Source organism: Gadus morhua, chromosome 8 (assembly GCF_902167405.1).
Source record: "Gadus morhua chromosome 8, gadMor3.0, whole genome shotgun sequence".
Taxonomy (NCBI): domain Eukaryota; kingdom Metazoa; phylum Chordata; class Actinopteri; order Gadiformes; family Gadidae; genus Gadus; species Gadus morhua.
The window spans coordinates 12,912,472-12,931,907 of record NC_044055.1 but is presented as its reverse complement, the minus strand read 5'-3'; the positions used below and the strand labels follow the sequence as shown (position 1 = coordinate 12,931,907).

The following is a 19,436-nucleotide window of genomic DNA, read 5'->3' as shown; positions in this document are numbered from 1 at the left end:
CACTACGTCCCGAAAGCAATGACCATGCACGTTTAATAAACAAAGTACTGAGTAAGACTCCGGCCTAGCTACAGTAGCTAGCTACCTCATGAGCGCAATTTAACGACTCAAAAGTACTCCTACAACACAACCGAACACATGTAGGCCTGCAGGTGAATCACATATAAAATAAGACAAAATAAAAATATTCAATGTAATAAATCATACTTGGCAAAAAGGAAACGGAGCATGAAATCGAAATAAGGGTAAAAAACCTGTTGCTCCGTAGGCTTCTTTCGGTTTTTCCATGCAATATCTCACTACTTTTGACGTCATGACTACGGAATCTCCTTATGGGTCCATGCTAATATGCAATCTCAATAATCATATTTACACACAACAATAACTCAAATAGGGCAAATTAGACATTTAATAAATATGGCTCTTATAGTAGGTCTGTAATCCCGGCTTGGCCACCATCTTTGGGTCACTAAGACCCTGTTCGACCTCACTCAGCCTCATGAATGTCTGCGAAGATGGTGAATAATTTGGTTTCCGTTGAGCAAGATTAAATGAAGAAATTTACTTTTTGGAAGGAAACATTCTCTATGAAGCAGGATTAAAGCCTTTTAGCGATGGAGTCTAGAAAGAGAGACAGGGGAGAAGACAGAGCAGGGGTTGTTTATTGAAGAGCAGATCACACACTCGGACTGGTTGATAAAAAAAGACATTTTAATCTGAAAGTTGTGGTGCTGAGGCAGGAGTAACAAAACAAAGAGAAAGAGGAGGTCAAATATACAGCAACATACAATTCTAATCTAACTTTATTGAAATAAAGGTCAGTAACAGTCTCCTTCCAGAGGGACAAAGATCCAACAAAAGGTCAAACTCAAAAGGCACATGTACTTTGGGGCACAGAGCTCCCAGCCAATCACACGACCAGACCAGGACAACATGTTACCATTCAACCAATAGCATCCCAGCTGGGAGCCTGTAGGCTTGTTTCTAGTTACAACTAATAAGAATGTTTTAAACTAGTAGTAGTTGTAAGAGGAGAGCTAGTCAGAAATCAAGTAGCTTGTTATAGATCTTCAATTTCTAAACTTAAGTGTTTTACTCAGTGATGTCGGTACAATAGAAACAACAGGACATGAGACAGGTACAAGGACATGAGACAGGTACAAGGACATGAGACAGGTACAAGGATATGAGACAGGTTGAAGGACATGAGACAGAATGAATGACCAGAGTCTGCTCTGGGGTCTGCTCTGGGGTCTAGGCCCTGCTCTGGGGTCTAGGGTCTGCTCTGGGGTCTAGGCCCTGCTCTGGGGTCTAGGCTCTGCTCTGGGGTCTGCTCTGGGGTCTAGGCTCTGCTCTGGGGTCTGGGGTCTGCTCTGGGGTCTGCTCTGGGGTCTAGGCTCTGCTCTGGGGTCTGCTCTGGGGTCTAGGGTCTGCTCTGGGGTCTGCTCTGGGGTCTAGGGTCTGCTCTGGGGTCCGCTCTGGGGTCTGCTCTGGGGTCTCCTCTGGGGTCTCCTCTGGGGTCTCCTCTGGGGTCTCCTCTGTGGTCTGCTCTAGGGTCTCCTCTGGGGTCTGCTCTGGGGTCTAGGGTCTGCTCTAGGGTCTGCTCTGGGGTCTAGGGTCTGCTCTGGGGTCTAGGGTCTGCTCTGGGGTCTGCTCTGGGGTCTAGGGTCTGCTCTGGGGTCTAGGGTCTGCTCTGGGGTCTGCTCTGGGGTCTGGGGTCTGCTCTGGGGTCTTCTCTGGTGGTTCAGGGTCTTCTCTGGTGGTCTAGGGACCAGGTCAGATGGTGGACTTGGAGAAGGACACCTTGAGGTGGTGGTTGGCCCCCATGTCGTAGTTGTGGAGGTCCATGAGCCCCTGGATGGCCTCTTCCACCGCAGACATCTGGAGCAGCGCCATCTTGTGGTCCCTGGGGAGAGAGGAGGGGTGGAGGGTTGAGGCCTCCTAGAGCTACAGGAGAAACGTCTGACAACTGGTTCAAGAGTCAAGTAGGAAATATTATGGGATGAATCACAGAAGAACAATTCTGCTGGGATCCAGCGGACATATAAACAGCCGTCTGATAGAGACAGAAAGTGAATCTTACTGGAAGAACTTGAAGGCCTTTACAGTTCCTCCAGCATTGGAGAACAGGAGACGGAGATCCTCCTCGGACACGCCCTCCCTGGGGTGAGAGACATTGAGATATATACATATATATATTAGGCAACAATAGTCTAATAGTCTGAGTCACATAGAAAATCGAATAATGAATGTGACTATCGTTATTTACTACACGGCTCTTCTCAATTCTGTTTAACGCTCCGTTCACTTGCATGGGCTTTCACAACTTCCGGTGGTGAATAATTTTTTGATAATTCACCGTTGCTAAGCATATAATAACCGCTGAAAGTGAATTTTCTTTTTCTTTCGTACCACTCCGCAAGTAGTCTGGTAACTTATCAACCCCAGCGTCCGCGGTTGCTATGTGACGCCAACGTCTTTGGCGTACAATTTCTCTTCTGATCAACACTACGAACCCCGTAACAAATAAATTGTAAAAAGACACAGTGTGAGGTTATTTTTTTGGCCATAGTTTCCATATGCTAAAGACGTATCTAGTTCACCGTCATGCAGGCTGTGTTCAGTAAAATAAATAGCGATCCGTTTTCGGTAGAGTCCGACCGATATAGAATTTTTATGGCCGATACCGATACGAATATTTTGTGATTTAAAAATCCAATATGCCGATATATCGCCCGATATATATATATATATATAATAAAAAAAAATCCAGAAACGCGTAACAAAACAAACACATTTCCCTAACATTGGTTATTTGTAGTTATCCTTTAAATCCTTCTCACTCTCAGCTAACACGTAACAACAGCAAAACTGGACATGGTAGTCATGAATTAAGTCATGCTTATCGACTTTAGAGAATTGATGAGGATGTTCTTTTAATTGTTATTCAAGCAATGTATGTCTCGTGACAGTTGCCAACACACAACATGAACACACTTGCACACATGAACAACACCGATGATCTCCGTCGATCTCCGTCATTCACTCTGCCTAACTCTGGCTTAATCAGCGGGTTTGGGCGTTAGAGCGCCCTCTGGTGGACCAACTTTTTTTTTTTTTTATATTCATTTATCGGCCATTATAAATGCCGATACCGAATAGTTTGAAAAAAATGCCTAATATCGGCCGATAATATCGACCTGCCGATATATCAGTCGGGCTCTAGTTTTCGGCGCATGTAGGTCTATCTGCCTAAGCCCACGTTGAAATAATTTTTATGTTGAATGTTGATGGCGCAGTTGTTGAAATAAACAGATTGATTTCATACAAATCATAAAAGCCTCTTCCTTTGTCATTGTGTGTGCATGTATACGAGGTGCGTGCAGGGTTCTTGATTGATCGATTTTCTAATATTAATCGAATACTTCTCAGCGAATATTGAATAGTTTTTTTGCTAGAAATTCACATCCCTAAGACATACAGACAGACAGACAGACAGCCAGACAGCCAGACAGATGAGGAGCTTTACGGTATGTTGGAGAGGTGCAGGGTGGAGGAGGGAGGGAAGATGTTCTGGAAGTTCTTGGATCCTGGCTTCTTGAATCGGTGGAGAGGAGATCCGGAGAAATCTGGAGGAACAACCAATCACATGTTGAGGATCCACTCCTTCTGTACAGCCTTCAACACGGACCGTCTCAAAAGGGATCCATACATAGTTGTGACTGTTCATCATGGAACAATATAAACAGGGCCCCCTACTGGCCCCTGTAGAGGCTGTAGAACAGGGCCTCTAGTGGCCTCTGTAGAGGCTGTGAAACAGGGCCCTCTAGTGGCCCCTGTAGAGGCTGAAACATGGCCTTTAGGTGTTCCTGTATAGGCTGTGAAACAGGGCCCTCCAGTGGCCCCTTTAGAGGCTGTGAAACAGGGCCCTCTAGTGGCCCCTGTAGAGGCTGAAACATGGCCTTTAGTGGCTCCTGTATAGGCAGTGAAACAGGGCCCTGTAGTGGCCCCTTTAGAGGCTCCAGTGGCCCCTGTGGAGGTGGAACAGGGCCCTCTAGTGGCGGCCCAGGCAGCAGACCTTTGGTGAGCAGCTGGTCGTCCAGGCCCTCCCGCGGCAGCGCCACCGTCTGGTGCTTGGACAGCGTGACGCGCATCACCTTGGAGAACACCTTCTGACCATTCAGGTGGCTCATAGCTGGAGGAGGAGGAGGAGGGGAGAGAGAGGAGGGAGGGGGAGGAGGGGAGGAGAAGGAGAAGAGAGAAAGATGAACAGGATCCAAAAGACACATTAAGGTTCTTCAAGGTCCAGACTGTGGAATGAGAACAATACGTGCCCGATCAGCGCAGCCAGGGAGCAATCTTTACATCAATGGATGCTAACTAAATCAACAAATACATAACCAGTGTTGGCATGGCTATTAGGCTGGGCGGCCGGCACTCACCCAGCTGGGCCTGGTTCCCGTCGGACAGCTGGATCAGAGCGCTGTCCTTCTTGTTGAACAGGATCTTCACGCGCTGCACGTCACCATAGACACCTGCATCCGGACAGACAGACAGGCAGAGAGACAGACAGGCAGAGCAGGAGAGGAGGAGAGGAGGAGCAGGACAGATGGAGTCAACGTAGAAAGAGTGTGAAGGATGGAGGGATTGAGACAAAGTTAGTGTTGGAGAGACGGAGAGAGAGATGGAGAGAGTTCCCATGTCACTCGCCCTCACGCCTACCTGCACTCTGTTCACCTGCGAGCTCTATCAGTACTGCCTGCTCCATTCTTACTGCCTGCTCAGTTAGTACTGCCTGCTCAGTTAGTACTGCCTGCTCCATTAGTGCTATCTGTTCTATCAGTGCTGCCTGCACTATCAATACTGCCTGCACTATCAATACTGCCTGATCTATCAATACTGCCTGATCTATCAATACTGCCTGATCTATCAATACTGCCTGATCTATCAATACTGCCTGATCTATTAGTCCTGCCTGATCTATTAGTCCTGCCTGATCTATTAGTCCTGCCTGATCCATGAGTCCTGCCTGATCCATGAGTCCTGCCTGATCCATGAGTCCTGCCTGATCCATGAGTCCTGCCTGATCCATGAGTCCTGCCTGATCTATGAGTCCTGCCTGCTCTATTAGCAGGCCCCTATCTGAACCGCTATCTCCCAGTATATGTTGAGCTAGCTACTCTATGTGTTACACGTACATTGAGCTAACTGCCGCTCTACATCTCACAGCCTCAAACTATCCAGGGTGAGTAACAAGGGAAACACTAGAGAGAGACGTTGTATAAAACAGAATTACAGATAAGAGTAATAATATGTATTCATATCTAAACAGAGAGGGGGAGAGACCTTGACAGAGGAAGGTAGAGATGTACAGAGAGACAGTTAGAGAGAGAGATTGAGCTAGAGACACAGCAAGAGAGATAGATTGAGAGACAGAGGGTGAGAGCGAGAGGTAGAGGCACATTGAACGATAGAGAGAGAGAGACACACAGCTAGAGAGAGAGAACGAGAGGTATAGGCACAGCGAGAGAGAGAGAGACACACAGATACAGAGAGAGAGATACAGAGAGAGAGAGAGAGAGAGAGAGAGAGATAGAGAGGTAGAGGCACAGCGAGAGAGACGGTAATAGAGTAGGAGTGCAGCAACATACCGAAGAGGGTAAAGAGACTTTGGGGCGTGACCATCTTTAGAGAGAGACCGCAGAGCGGAGGAGGACAGAAGAGGAGGAGAGAGAGGACAGACCCAGACACCACCAGCAACCACGCAGGTAGAGGAGGAGAAGAGGAGGAGAGGTGGTTTCCATGACGATGGATGCAGCAGAGAGGGAATGCATGGTGCGAAGCAGTCAAGGTAGACCGACAAGATTACAGAGTGGGAGGAAGGGAAGGAGGGATGGGGAGAAAGAGTGAGAGCGACAGAGAGACACAGACAGAGAGAGGTGGTTAGAGGAGGAGGAGTATGTGGGGGTGATGGAGGTTATTGAGGATGGAGATGAGGAGGAGAGGACAAAACCAAAGCAGAGGTCAGTAAACATAATCAGTGGAGACACACACACACACACACACACACACACACACACACACACACACACACACACACACACACACACACACACACACACACACACACACACACACACACACACACACACACACACACACACACACACACACACACCAGGGATGGGAATGGTGGAGCGGTTCCTACTGGTCTGATCCAGAGCCGTGACGGCTCCCAGCCGTCAGGGCCCCTATCAGATGTTCACGCCCTGAATCCGCATAGTGACACGGGGAACTGAAGACCCCGGTACCAGTCTGTATGTTGCCGTGGTGATGACCGGTCAGCGGTACGAGACTGTGTGTGTTGCCGTGGTGATAACCAGTCACCAGTATGAGTCTGTGTATGTTGCCGTGGTGATGACGGGTGAGCGGTATGAGTTTGTCTGTGTTACCGTGGTGATGACCGGTCAGCAGGATGAGTCTGTGTGTGTTGCCTTGGTGATGACCGGTCAGCAGTATGAGTCTGTGTGTGTTGCCATGGGGATGTCCGGTCAGCGGTACGAGTATGTATGTGTTGCCATGGTGATGAACAGTCAGCAGTGTGAGTCTGTCTGTGTTGCCGTGGTGATGACTGGTCGGCAGTATGAGTCTGTCTGTGTTGCCGTGGTGATGACCCAGCCCTTCTCTCTACAGAGCCAGCGATTGGTCAATACATCTACACAAGTGGCCAATCACAAAGCACCCTGCCCTAAACAACAGGTCATGTTTCTCCAGCGGATATCAATTGAAAACAGACTTTCAGTTTGTGTATACAAGAGGAACTATCACATTTCAAAAATGGCCACAAAATGAGTCCTTAGGAAGACTGCTGACATGACATCCAGGGACTTACTCATCTGCCAGTATTTATTGAATCCCTCTTGTCCACCAGGAAAACCTCAAGTGAAACCAATAGAAACTCTCATTTCCTCAATTTAAGGCGAGCTAACCCTCACTCTAACCTGCTCCCTGCAGCAGGCTCAGAGAACAGACACAACAGAACGGCTCAGGGGAGGAGGACCGCAGCGAAGAACAGAACTCATAAAAGGCATCAAGAACATCTCATCAGTTCCCATCCCTAGTCAGGACACGCCCACACTGCAGAGTCACACCCACATCACAGAGCCATGCCCACATCACACAACACGCAACACACACTTCTGGATGAGGGGAAGCATAGACAAAAGGTCAACAGCATAGAATATATAGTACAGTAGAATGCAGAGTAGAATATAGACATAGTACAGTAGAATGCAGAGTAGAATATAGACATAGTACAGTAGAATGCAGAGTAGAATATAGTCATAGTACAGACGTATAGTATACAGTAAGAGTAGACTAGAGTAGCAGAGCAGAATACAGGAGCAGTAGAGTAGAGTATAGTATCAGTACAGTAGGCTAGAGTACCATTACAGTAGTGAAGAGTATAGTACAGTAGGGTAGAGAATAGTACCAGTACAGTAGATTATAGTACCAGTACAGTAGGGTAGAGTACCAGTAGAGTATAGTACCAGTACAGTAGAGTAGAGTATAGTACCAGTAGAGTATAGTACCAGTACAGTAGGGTAGAGTACCAGTAGAGTACCAGTACAGTAGAGTATAGTACCAGTACAGTAGGGTAGAGTATAGTACCAGTAGAGTAGAGTATAGCACTGGTACAGAAGAGTATAGTACCAGTACAGTAGGGTAGACTACCAGTACAGTAGAGTAGAGAATAGTACCAGTACAGTAGGTTAGAGTATAGTACCAGTAGAGAATAGTACCAGTACAGTAGGGTAGAGTATAGTACCAGTACAGTAGGGTAGAGTACAAGTAAAGTAGGGTAGAGTAACAGTAGGGTAGAGTAGAGTACCACTACAGTAAGAGTACTACAAGACAGTATAGGGAGAGAAGCTGGTTGGGAGGGGGGTTGCAGCAGAGAGCGGAGTGTCAGCCTCCAAGCCAATGGGATTGTTAGGGGTGTCAGGAAAGGGAGCTGATCAATCAGATCGTTGGAAGATCCCTTCCAGCACCAATAGGGTTGAGGTACTGGATGAACAGATACGTTTCTCTTATTCTGACTAACTGGTAGCTAGCCGGCCCAAACACATCATTTGAAACTTTAATGCTCCTTAGTAACAAATTAAATATTGGAGTGCGACCAAATGTACTAAAAGGTCAGTTATGTGAAACTCTCCCCGAGACCAATGCTGCAGTGTCCCCTTTTATCCCTTCACTCCAATGTTCCATTCATATATATACGGTCATTATATTATAAAACCTCCCCCTGAGGACCTAGTCAGCCTGGGCCAGGACCCCAGGGGTCCAGTCAGCCTGGGTCAGGACCCCTGAGGACCTAGACAGCCTGGGTCAGGACCCCAGGGGGTGCGGCTAGCAAGGCAGATAATGTTCTCACATATTTAGGCTGAGTATCAGAGGGAGGCCAGTCTCTAGCTAGTCTATGTAGTTCACAGCCCCACCACCGGGGGCAGAGGGGCAGCTGTAGCTGACAGCACCACCACCAGGGGCAGAGAGGCCATCACACACACACACACACACACACACACACACACACACACACACACAGGGCGTGGTGTACCTCGTCGTTGAGGTTGGAAGCCAGCAAGACTCCAGACACCCCTGACCCGGACAGGGCAACACGCCCAGCTGCTGCGGCGGCGGCGGCGGCGGCGCTGAGGGGGCTAATGGCTCCTGAAACAACAACACAACATGAGGCCAGGGGAGGGGGCCCCACACACACACACACACACACACATACACATACACACACACACACACACACACACACACACACACACACGCTTACTGCGTTAGCCAGCATAGCTGCCAACACAGACAGGGCTAGCTGCTAACACAGACAGGGCTAGTGATTGGCTCGATTTACCAAGGATGTTGTTAAGATACCAACTATATCAAAATCTAGACTGACCCCGGTTAAGATGGCAGTGAATGGAAGAGGGAGCTAGTAGCTGGAAGCATGCAGCTAACAGCATTAGCAGCTAACAGTGTTTGGAGCAAGCAGGATGGGCAGGATGAGGTTAAGAAACAGAAGAAGGGATGGATACCTCCGCCCTGCGACATGGAGAGAGAAGACGAGTAGCCTCCTCCACTGGAGTAGGACGCGAGCGCTCCGGACGGCGTCCCTGAGAAACAACAGCACAAAGCTCAGCTGGCAACTAGGCTAGCTTCCACACGCACATACAGTAGCAATGCTAACGGTAGCCAAACTATTATTTCAATCTAAAGGGAAGTAAGCGGTCCGGATGAATGGGATACCTTAGAAACACACTGAAACCCCTCATGAAGCTAAGCTAAAGGCTAATCCAGACTCCATGCAAACCACCACGAGACCCACTCTGTTTTTTTATCTTTTGGGTGTACTCACCCAGTAGGGAGGAGGCTAGCAGAGGGTTTTGGGGGGGGGTACTCACCCAGGAGGGAGGAGTGGTCCTTGTGGCCGCCGTCCCCGTCCCCAGAGGGCAGGTCAGGCCGGGTGTAGTCACGGCTCTTGTCGTTGTTGTACTTGACGTTGAGGCTGACCAGCTTGCTGAAGTCGATCCTCAGGGTGCAGCAGGAGTTGTAGATGTTCTGACCGTCCAGAGACTGGGAGGAGAAGGCAAGTTAACGTCTGGACTACACACACTCGCTAATGCTAAGGATGATGCTAATGGTAACCTACTAGCGTGGTGCTAATGGTAACCTACTAGCTTGGCCTGCTGGGCGTTGACGGGGTCGCTGAACTGCAGCAGAGCTTGGAACTGGTTGTTCTTGGTGAAGGTGATGATCTTCATCACCGTCCCAAACTTACTGAAGATCTGAAACGGTAAAACCACAGAATTTGAAGATTCTCAAACCCCGGACAACTTGGAGACACTAGACAAAGATATAGAACTAATGGCGCATTTCCCCCGGATTGCTCAGTATGCAAAGGTGCGGCACGGGTCTAGTTTCCACCGCCAAAAGTGGGCGTGATCCGGACTGAGCCGTATTGAGCCGTACTCATCACGCAGTACTCTTTGTTGGGGTACTGAGACGCCTAAAAGGGTGAAAGTTTGAGCCGACAAGTTTGAGCTACACACGCCGTCCGTTGATTGGTCGACAGATTCCTCACTTCCGAGCGACTGGGGGATAATAACAAACTAACACATTACCCGCCGTTGTCCAGCTATTTCTAGACAACGGCGGAAGCTTTGTTTATTGGGGAAAATGTCACGCAAAAGTTTGCCGCCCTACATTGTTGCTCTGTTCATTTTGAGCGTCATTCTTTTTCCATGGATTTATTAGCGGGCTACACTGTGTCAGGCTGCTATGAGATCACGATGCTTACGTACGTAGCTGCCGCGGCTATCGCTATACAACTTAAACCCCCCCCCTACCATAAGGGTACTGTCGGCGTTGGAAATACGAGCCGTAACTGAGCTGGGCTAAACCGCACCCTCACTACTGGGCTGAGGTGTGCTGGCGCTGAAGCTTAACCGCAGTTGGAAAAGGGGCATAACTAATGCTACTTTAATTAGAATCTCTATTTGACAAAATGGTATCATCAACAGGTTTCCTGGTTACCATGACAACATGCTATCTTCAGCAGGTTCCCTGGTCGCCATGACAGCATGTTTTCATCACACTAGGTTCCCTGGTCACCATAACAAAATGTTGTCCTCCCAAGGTCCCTACCTGCTGCAGCACGTCCAGGGTGACGGGGTAGAACATGTTGTCGATGATGATGCGCAGCACGGGGCTGGGGGGCGGGGCCAGGTCCAGCACCCCGGGGTCAGAGGAAGGGGAGCTGCCGTCCTGCACCGCCGACACCGCCTGCAGCACCGCCTGGGCCCGCTGCACAAACCAGAGTCACACCGCTTAGACACAAACTAGTCACACCGCTTAGACAAAAACCAGAGTCACACCGCTTAGACACAATCCAGAGTCACACCACTTCAAACACAGGCCAGAGTCACACTGCTTAGACACAATCCAGAGTCACTTCTAAGGGGGGTACCTGGTTCAGCGCAGAGTCCGTCTTCAGTTCCTTGTGGTTCGAGTACTGGATGAAGACCGGGGTGTTTCTGACCTGAGGAACACAGAGAACACTTAGTCTAGTATGAAGCAGGTGAGGTGGGCTGTGTCTCAGGTATCCATGGCAACAGGGGTGTGGCCAACCTGGGGCGTGACGGCGGCGTAGTAGTTGACCATGGTGATGGCCGCCTCCTCCGTGCCCAGCTCCAGAAAGGCCTGAAACACACATCACCACGTTAACACAGAACCGCTCACATCACTACAGTATCACATTAGAACCTTAGAATATGTAGAGGCGTGTACCAGGTGGGGGTGTACCAGGTGTGTACCATGTGGGGGTGTGCCACGTGTACGAGGTGGGAGTGTACCAGATGGGGGTGTACCAGGTGGGAGTGTACCAGGTGGGGGTGTACCAGGTGGGGGTGTACCAGATGGGGGTGTACCAGGTGGGGGTGTACCAGGTGGGAGGATGCCAGGTGTACCAGGTGGGAGTGCACCAGGTAGGAGTGTACCAGGTGGGGGTGTACCAGGTGTGTACTATGTTGGGGTGTGCCAGGTGGGAGTGTGCCAGGTGTACAAGGTGGGGGTGTACCAGGTGGGGATGTACAGGTGTACCAGGTAGGTGTGTACCAGGTGGGGTTGTACAGGTGTACCAGGTGGGGGTGTACAGGTGTACCAGGTGGGGGTGTACAGGTGTACCAGGTGGGGGTGTACCAGGTGGGGGTGTACCAGGTGTACCAGGTAGGTGTGTACCAGCTGGGGTTGTACAGGTGTACCAGGTGGGGGTGTACAGGTGTACCAGGTGGGGGTGTACAGGGGTACCAGGTGGGAGTGTACCAGGTGTACAAGGTGGGAGTGTACCAGTTTGGGGTGTACCACTGTACCATGTGGGGGTGTACCAGTTTGGGGTGTACCACTGTACCATGTGGGGGTGTACCAGGTGGGGGTGTACCAGGTGTGGGGGTGCCGGTGTACCTGGTTCTTCCCCTTGAGCATGAGGATGTTGGTGACCTTGCCGAAGGGCAGGCCCAGCGCGATGACCTCGGTCTCCGACACCTCGCTGGGCAGCTTCCTGATGTGGAGCACGCGGGAGGGCGGCGACTCCTCCAGACGTTGCTTCTTACTGTCGCTGCCGTTGGCTGCACACACAAACACACACGGTAGTACCATAGTATAAGAGTATATACACAAACACAGTGTGTGTGTGTGTGTGTGTGTGTGTGTGTGTGTGTGTGTGTGTGGTTACCTGTCATCGAGGTGGGGCTGCTGCTGCTGCTGTACATGTTGAGCTCATCTGAGCCTCTCTGGAAATACAAGAGATTATTATTATACTGGTGCTAACTACTACAGATGGTGCTGAGTACTAATGCTGCTGCTGCTAACTACTACTACTGCTGCTGCTGCTGCCTACTACTGCTGCTGCTGCTAACTACTGCTGCTGCTCTTAACTGCTGCTGATGCTAACTACTGGTGCTAACTACTGCTGCTAACTACTACTGCTGCTCTTAACTGCTGCTGCTAACTACTGCTGCTAACTACTACTGCTGCTCCTAACTGCTGCTGCTAACTACTGCTGCCGCTGCTGCTAACTAGTGCTGCTTCTAACTAGTGCTGCTGCTAACTACTGCGTTATTGCTGCTACCACACTATTACTACTACATCACCATGACAACCTCTCTGTGTCCACCCAGCACATCCTCCCATCAATCCATGAGCCACACAGCTCATCAATAACTTTATATAATAATGTTATTATGATTCATGTTAAAAAGTCTGATAAGTTACTAGTTATCTCACCTTCACGCCGACTGCAACATCTCTGTCCAGGGAGAGAGGAACATGGTCAGAAACTCGACTATATTTATAACGCAGGACTTTAGAGTCTGAAACACGTTTCATCTGAAGGATATATGTGTAGTGCCAACCTAGAGGTCCAACGTACCGCAAATCAGTTATAAATCAAAACATTATGTGTACTCAATCTATTGTTGGAGTACACATAATAACACAAAATAATTGAAAAAGATTCTAGCATTAGTTACTCCTGGTTCAGTTTTATTCAATAATAATAAACTAACTGCATTTATTTAGTTGTTCCAGTCCAGACTACATGTCGGTCTGGAGGACTACAGACCGGTCTAGAGGACTACAGACCGGTCTAGAGGACAACAGACCGGTCAAGAGGACAACAGACCGGTCTAGCGGACTACCGACCGGTCTAGCGGACTACAGACCGGTCCAGTGGACTACAGACCGGTCTGGATTACCCCGGTACACCACAACAGCTCATCTCCATGGAGACAAAGGAGCAGCGGACTGCGGCCCTCAGCCCCCTGCTGTGGCCGTCACTCCCCCGTTCGGCCGGCCCAGCCTCCCCTCCAGCCTCCCATCACTAACGCTTACCTCCTGTTCGAGACAGAGCTGCTTAATTATCTTTAGAGAAAGCCAGAAAGGTTGAAATATGACCAGATATGTTCCGATAAGGAACTGCGCTAGCGTTAATATGTGCTAGCAGATAGCATCAATAAAACCCGCTGATATCAACTAAACCAGTCCGATGCACAGTAACCCGTTTTACTCTTACTACAGTAATCTCTAATATCCTATTAGATTTGTTATTATTTACCCGTCCATTGCAAGGATTATGTATTTTAGATCACGAAACGGCCGACCACTGCAAGATGGGGGACTTCTTCTCTGGACCAGGATGAGGTCTGGTCTATAGGATCACTATCGCCCCCTAGGGTTGAGGTCCGGGACAGTTGTCTACAATCGCCCCCTAGGGGTGAGCCCAGTGTAGTGGTCTTCTAGTCTAGATTACTAAGGGTGTTTATATTTTATTGCACCTGACTGTCGACCTGCAGAATGCCCATTTCTCTATTAGAATCAAGAGATCAACGTGCCTGTGATCAGCCTTCTGTCAACAGTCCTCACAATAATCCTTCGCTCAGTTCTGTGTTGATGCTTCCAAAGCCTACTTCTCCCAGTACTACTCCCAGTACTGAGAGCAGTACTGAGATCAGTACTGTTAGCCGAACTGGTAGCAGAACTAGTAATCCTGAGGCTCTGGGGTGGGGGGTCTCTAGCTTGGTCTTCGGTCCAGGTGGGCTCCAGCAGGCCCTCCTCCCTGTGTGTGATGTTTGACAGGAGATCGCGTGAGGAGGGATGATCTGGGGCATCTAGGACACATGAGAGAGTCTGAATCTAATCTAGGTGAATGTAATCCATTTTATGACAGAATAGATGATATTTATGGGTAATACGTGATGTGTTCACAAGCGAACGTTCTCTCTCAGAGGTTTAGTTTACAGATGGAGTGGTTCTATTCAGAGCATCTTGTACAACACTCGATTCAGCACACTTGTGTTCAAACCTCAAAAAGGCAACGTGAAGTAGTTACAAGGCTGCAAGACCATGACTGAACAGACCTAAATGGTTCAGTGAATTGAGACCGTGAGTCTGTAATGAAAGTGTGAATTAAATTATTTTTTTATTTAGATTATTTAGAGAGAGACTTTCAGGTTCAGCTTTACAGGTTCATTGACAACGGAGTTAATTAAAAACAGGTTAATAAACAACTTCTAAAAAACATGAAGATGTCCTCCTCACTGTAAAGTATTTCTAAATCAATTATGCAATTGAAAATATATATTTTATAGAAGCCTAGCCCACTTCTGAAGTAAGTAAGCATAGTGATGGCCTAAAAGGGATTAGTTACTCTACTATGAAGGCTGTCAATCACAGCAGATCGTCATGAGTCAGGGGGCGGGGCCTCAGGAGTCAGGGGGCGAGGCTTGAGTCCGTGACGCGCGGGCCTATCGGTGGTTGCCAGGGAGACCAGGTTTATCACAGCTGCTCCTCAAGACAACACTTCTCCTCCTGAAGGCCTGCGGACCTCATCCTCCTCCACCCGGTGAGTCTTCCCTTAGAGGGCTGTTTCTGGGTGTTTTTGTGTCTGATTTTGCACTCTGATTAAGACGCACACTCACTCGCTGTACATGTGCAACCAGTGTCGGAATAGACTATTCTCTGCTTATGGAAACATTAATGTTTGAATCAGCGTGAGATGTTGGTCTCGTCTGCAGCGCTGTGCTGATTGGAGAGTGCGGTGTTGACGCCCTGTGGAGACAGACAAGTGAATAACGATCGCGACGCTGGTGTCTCCTCTCTCAAGGTCCTGATGCTCAACGCGATGGGCTTTCCTCCGCCGGTCAGTAAAGACAGAGTTATCACCAAATACCCCAAGGTACTCCCCAAATATACCCTGATATACACGATGCACAACAATCACGTACCAGCCTTTAAAAAACCATAACATCATAAACAATTTAAAGGTTTATTGCGAAGGGCGTGTGTGTGTGTGTGTGTGTGTGTGTGTGTGTGTGTGTGTGTGTGTGTGTGTGTGTGTGTGTGTGTGTGTGTGTGTGTGTGTGTGTGTGTGTGTGTGACTTACTTTAGAGATAGTGGTGTGTATTGTCCTGTGGTCCAGTGTGATGTCTTGTGGTTCCGGCCCCGGTGTAATGTGGTCTTGTTCCGGGTCCGGTGTGATTTAGTCTTGTTGTGGGTCCAGTGTGAGGTCTTGTGGTTCTGGGTCCGCTGTGATGTGGTTTTGTTCCGGGTCCGGTGTGATGTGCTCTTGTTGTGGGTCCAGTGTGAGGTCTTGTGGTTCTGGGTCCGGTGCGATGTGTTCTTGTTGTGGGTCCAGGCCTACACCCCCCAGGCCAGCCTGCAGGTGAAGGAGGACTGGAACCTCAGGACCAAAGCCTCCTGCCAGGACCGGGCGGCCAGGAACCAGCCGTGAGTGCTTTGGGGACACACCCAAACTGTTTCTGATTCGCTGCCATTATGCTTAACAAGACCCTGATTGGACACCTGTGGCTCCGGCCCCTAGGTGTAGTTTTGGGTTGCTGCCCTCCCATAGAAAATACTTAATCTCCCATCCCTCTGCTGTGTAAATCATTAATTTGAAGCCCTTTGTAGTTTATATTTAGTAGCCTAGCTACGAGCCTTTATATCAGCTATATTAGCTATTTCTATTAAAGAAAGTCTTTTGCATTATAAAAAGCCAGCATGATGGTTACCCATCTGATTGCTACATCAGATTGAATTTGATTCCAGATAACAAAAAATAGAAAAGGTCCCACAGGTCCCTAATGATTAGTCCAATGTAGACATGGAATCATGACTAAGACCTGTTGTTTTGGTAGGTGGGACCGACAGAAAATGTCGAAAGCAGTAGTGGTTGGAGACGTTAACGTGGGAAAAACGTGTCTTATTAACAGGTAGGTGTTCATTATTTACAGTTCTATATATGATACTAGACATGTCTTATTTACAGGTGTTCAGTACTAGTTAGATGATATATGATGAAGAATGTGATTCCCCCAGGTTCTAGTTCTATAATATATGGTGATGGCTGTGGTTCCTCCAGGTTCTAGTTCTATAAAGGATATATGATGAAGACTTTGGTTCCTCCAGGTTCTAGTTCTATATGATGTATGATGAAGACTGTGGTTCCCCCAGGTTCTAGTTCTATATATGATGTATGATGAATACTGTGGTACCTCAGGGTTCTAGTTCTATATATGATGTAGACTGTGGTTCCTCCAGGTTCTAGTTCTATATATGATGTAGACTGTGGTTCCTCCAGGTTCTAGTTCTATATATAATGTATGATGAAGACTGTGGTTCCTCCAGGTTCTGTAAGGATGTGTTCCAGCGGGACTACAAGGCCACCATCGGCGTGGACTTTGAGATTGAGCGTTTCGAGGTGGCCGGGACGCCGTTCTCCCTCCAGATGTAAGCAGGAACCAGGGGGAGGAACAGGTCCATGTTACACTCAAGCCTGTTACACCCCACCTAGCCTGAGCGTCAAAGGTCAATGTTACACTTCACCTTGTTACACTCCACCTAGCTGGAGGAACAGGTCCATGTTACACTCCAGCTTGTTACACTCCACCTAGCCTGAGTGTCACAGGTCAATGTTACACTCCAGCTTGTTACACTCCACCTAGCTGGAGTGTCACCGGTCCATGTTGGACTCCAGCTGTTTCACCACCCCTAGCTGGAGGAACAGGTCCATGTTACACTTCACCTTGTTACACTCCACCTAGCTGGAGGAACACTTCCATGTTACACTCATCCTAGGAGGCCTTTCTGGGCTCCTTCAAACACAGCACGCAGGGTGTAGGATGAGGAGCTTGGTGGTGTAGCTGGTCTGGGTGCTGTAAGATGAGGAGCTGCTTTGGGTGGTGTAAGATGAGGAGCTGGTCTGGGTGGTGTAAGATGTGGACCTGTTCTGGGTGGAGTAAGATGAGGAACTGCTCTGGGTGGTGTAAGATGTGGACCTGTTCTGGGTGGTGTAAGATGTGGACCTGTTCTGGGTGGTGTAAGATGAGGAACTGCTCTGGGTGATGTAGATGAGAAGCTGGTCTGGGCGCTGCTGACGTGGTCCTCCACCCACAGATGGGACACGGCCGGGCAGGAGAAGTTCAAGTGCATCGCCTCAGCGTACTACAGAGGAGCCCAAGGTAGGACATCCCTTAATACTGTGTTTCTACCTGAAGCCCTGACCCCTGAAGCCCTGACCCCTAAAGGCCTGACCCTGACCTAGTCTTTGTTGTTCTGACTGAAGCCCTGACCCCTGACCCCTAAAGGCCTGACCCTGACCTAGTCTTTGTTGTTCTGACTGAAGCCCTGACCCCTAAAGGCCTGACCCTGACCTAGTCTTTGTTGTTCTGACTGAAGCCCTGACCCCTGACCCTGACCATGTCTCCGTCCTCCAGTGATCATCACGGTGTTCGACATGACGGACATCAGGAGCCTGGAGAACACTCGGTAGGTCGCAGTACTGCAGTACTGAAGGTCCTATAGGGTAGCACTACCTGGTGTGTAGTACTGCAGTATTGTGTAGTACTGTGTGCTGTGTAGTACTGCAGTACTATGTATTACAACAGTACTACACAGTACTGTAATACTCAGTAGTACTACAGTACTGTGTAGTAGTACTACAGCCCTGTGATCCCCAGCCAGTGGCTGAGTGAGGCGATGACGGAGAACGAGTCCGGGGGAAACCTGGTCTTCCTGGTCGGCACCAAGAGCGACCTGCTGGTCAGTACACACACCTGCACCCCAGCCCCACCTCTACCTGCACCCCCCACCACCCCACCTGCACCACCACCAACGGCCCCCCCCCCACCCCAACCTGCACCACCCCCCACCTCCACCTGCACCACCTCCACCTGCAACACCCACCCACCCCCACCTGCACCCCCCAACCATCCCCACCTGAACCACCTCCCACGTCCAATTGAACCTGGTGGGTGCGTTGTTGAGGTTCCTCTGTTTTACGCGGCAGTCTGTGGAGGAGAGGCAGAGGACGGAGCAAGACGCCACCAAGATGGCCGCCGAGATGCAAGGAGAGTTCTGGGCCGTTTCTGCCAAATCAGGTACCTGCTCTACACTAGGAACCAGGGCTTTATTCTGAAGTGTTTCATAACCTTTCATTTTGTAATGTGTCAGGGGAGAATGTTCCGGAGTTCTTCTTCAGAGTGGCGGCGGTGGCCTTGGAAGACATCGTCCTGAGAGACACAGAAAGCGGCGCGGCCACTAGCATCGCTCTAGCTAACAGCATCCGTAAGTTGGCCTCACTCTAGCTAACAGCATCAGTAGGTTAGCATCCCTCTGGCTAACAGGGTCAGTAGGTTAGCCTCGCTCTGGCTAACAGGGTCAGTAGGTTAGCCTCGCTCTGGCTAACAGGGTCAGTAGGTTAGCCTCCCTCTGGCTAACAGCATCAGTAGGTTAGCCTTGCTCTGGCTAACAGGGTCAGTAGGTTAGCCTCCCTCTGACTAACAGCATCAGTAGGTTAGCCTCGCTCTGGCTAACAGTGTCAGTTTGACCATCTGCTTCCAGGATCGGATCGAGCAGAGAGACCCAAAGAGACAAAGTCAACCTGCTGCTGACAGCCAGACGGACGGAGAGACAGCTGGAATTCTGTCCAGGAGATCACCGCCTCCTCCTCCTCCTCCTGCAGTGCCTTAATACCTCCTCCCAGCTGCCCTCTCCTCCGGGTGCTGCTGGCTCCCTTACGCTAACCCTCATCACCATCTTCATTGTGTTCAGTATTGTGACTCATTCTGAAATCCCCCTGGAGTCGTCCAGAACTAAAGACTCAAAACATCCTCCACAACCTAGTGTTTATCCAACTGTCCTTACCTCGTACTGAGTACTATCAGTACGAGGTCATTTTAAGTCATTTTTTTTAACAATGAAATATATTCTAGTGCATTACTTTAACGTGTATGTTTGGTTATAATAAATGTGTATTGTGGGTAATAAAATATACATTGTAAATTATTCAAGTCATCTAAGCTTTTCAACATCGT

General features: G+C 49.1%; 2 protein-coding genes across 4 annotated transcripts; one reads left to right on the top strand and one right to left on the bottom strand.

The window, feature by feature from the left end:
• Nucleotides 1-1,598: 1,598 nt before the first annotated feature.
• On the bottom strand, nt 1,599-13,764 carry LOC115549227 (polypyrimidine tract-binding protein 2). The gene is made up of 17 exons (XM_030364318.1): nt 13,679-13,764; nt 12,850-12,871; nt 12,299-12,356; nt 12,028-12,191; nt 11,197-11,268; nt 11,036-11,107; nt 10,714-10,872; nt 9,744-9,854; nt 9,471-9,642; nt 9,105-9,182; nt 8,618-8,730; nt 5,652-5,685; nt 4,443-4,535; nt 4,079-4,195; nt 3,530-3,629; nt 2,084-2,161; nt 1,599-1,906 (listed from the first exon to the last, which is right to left on the bottom strand). The coding sequence occupies exons 1-17, from the start codon at nt 13,684-13,686 to the stop codon at nt 1,777-1,779; spliced, it is 1,581 nt and encodes a 526-aa protein (XP_030220178.1). The 5' UTR covers nt 13,687-13,764; the 3' UTR covers nt 1,599-1,776.
• Nucleotides 13,765-14,785: 1,021 nt separating this feature from the next.
• rab36 (RAB36, member RAS oncogene family) lies at nt 14,786-19,407 on the top strand. Of its 3 annotated transcripts, none has more exons than XM_030364348.1 (11): nt 14,786-14,965; nt 15,227-15,262; nt 15,758-15,849; nt 16,260-16,334; nt 16,750-16,851; nt 17,518-17,582; nt 17,838-17,889; nt 18,081-18,162; nt 18,410-18,500; nt 18,574-18,687; nt 18,964-19,407. In XM_030364348.1, the coding sequence occupies exons 2-11, from the start codon at nt 15,233-15,235 to the stop codon at nt 19,011-19,013; spliced, it is 753 nt and encodes a 250-aa protein (XP_030220208.1). In that variant the 5' UTR covers nt 14,786-14,965; nt 15,227-15,232; the 3' UTR covers nt 19,014-19,407. The 3 variants fall into 3 exon arrangements, with proteins under 3 accessions (XP_030220208.1, XP_030220207.1, XP_030220206.1); XM_030364347.1 differs by having other exon boundaries at nt 14,787-14,965; nt 15,138-15,298; XM_030364346.1 differs by having other exon boundaries at nt 14,789-14,965; nt 15,227-15,298.
• Nucleotides 19,408-19,436: the final 29 nt, after the last annotated feature.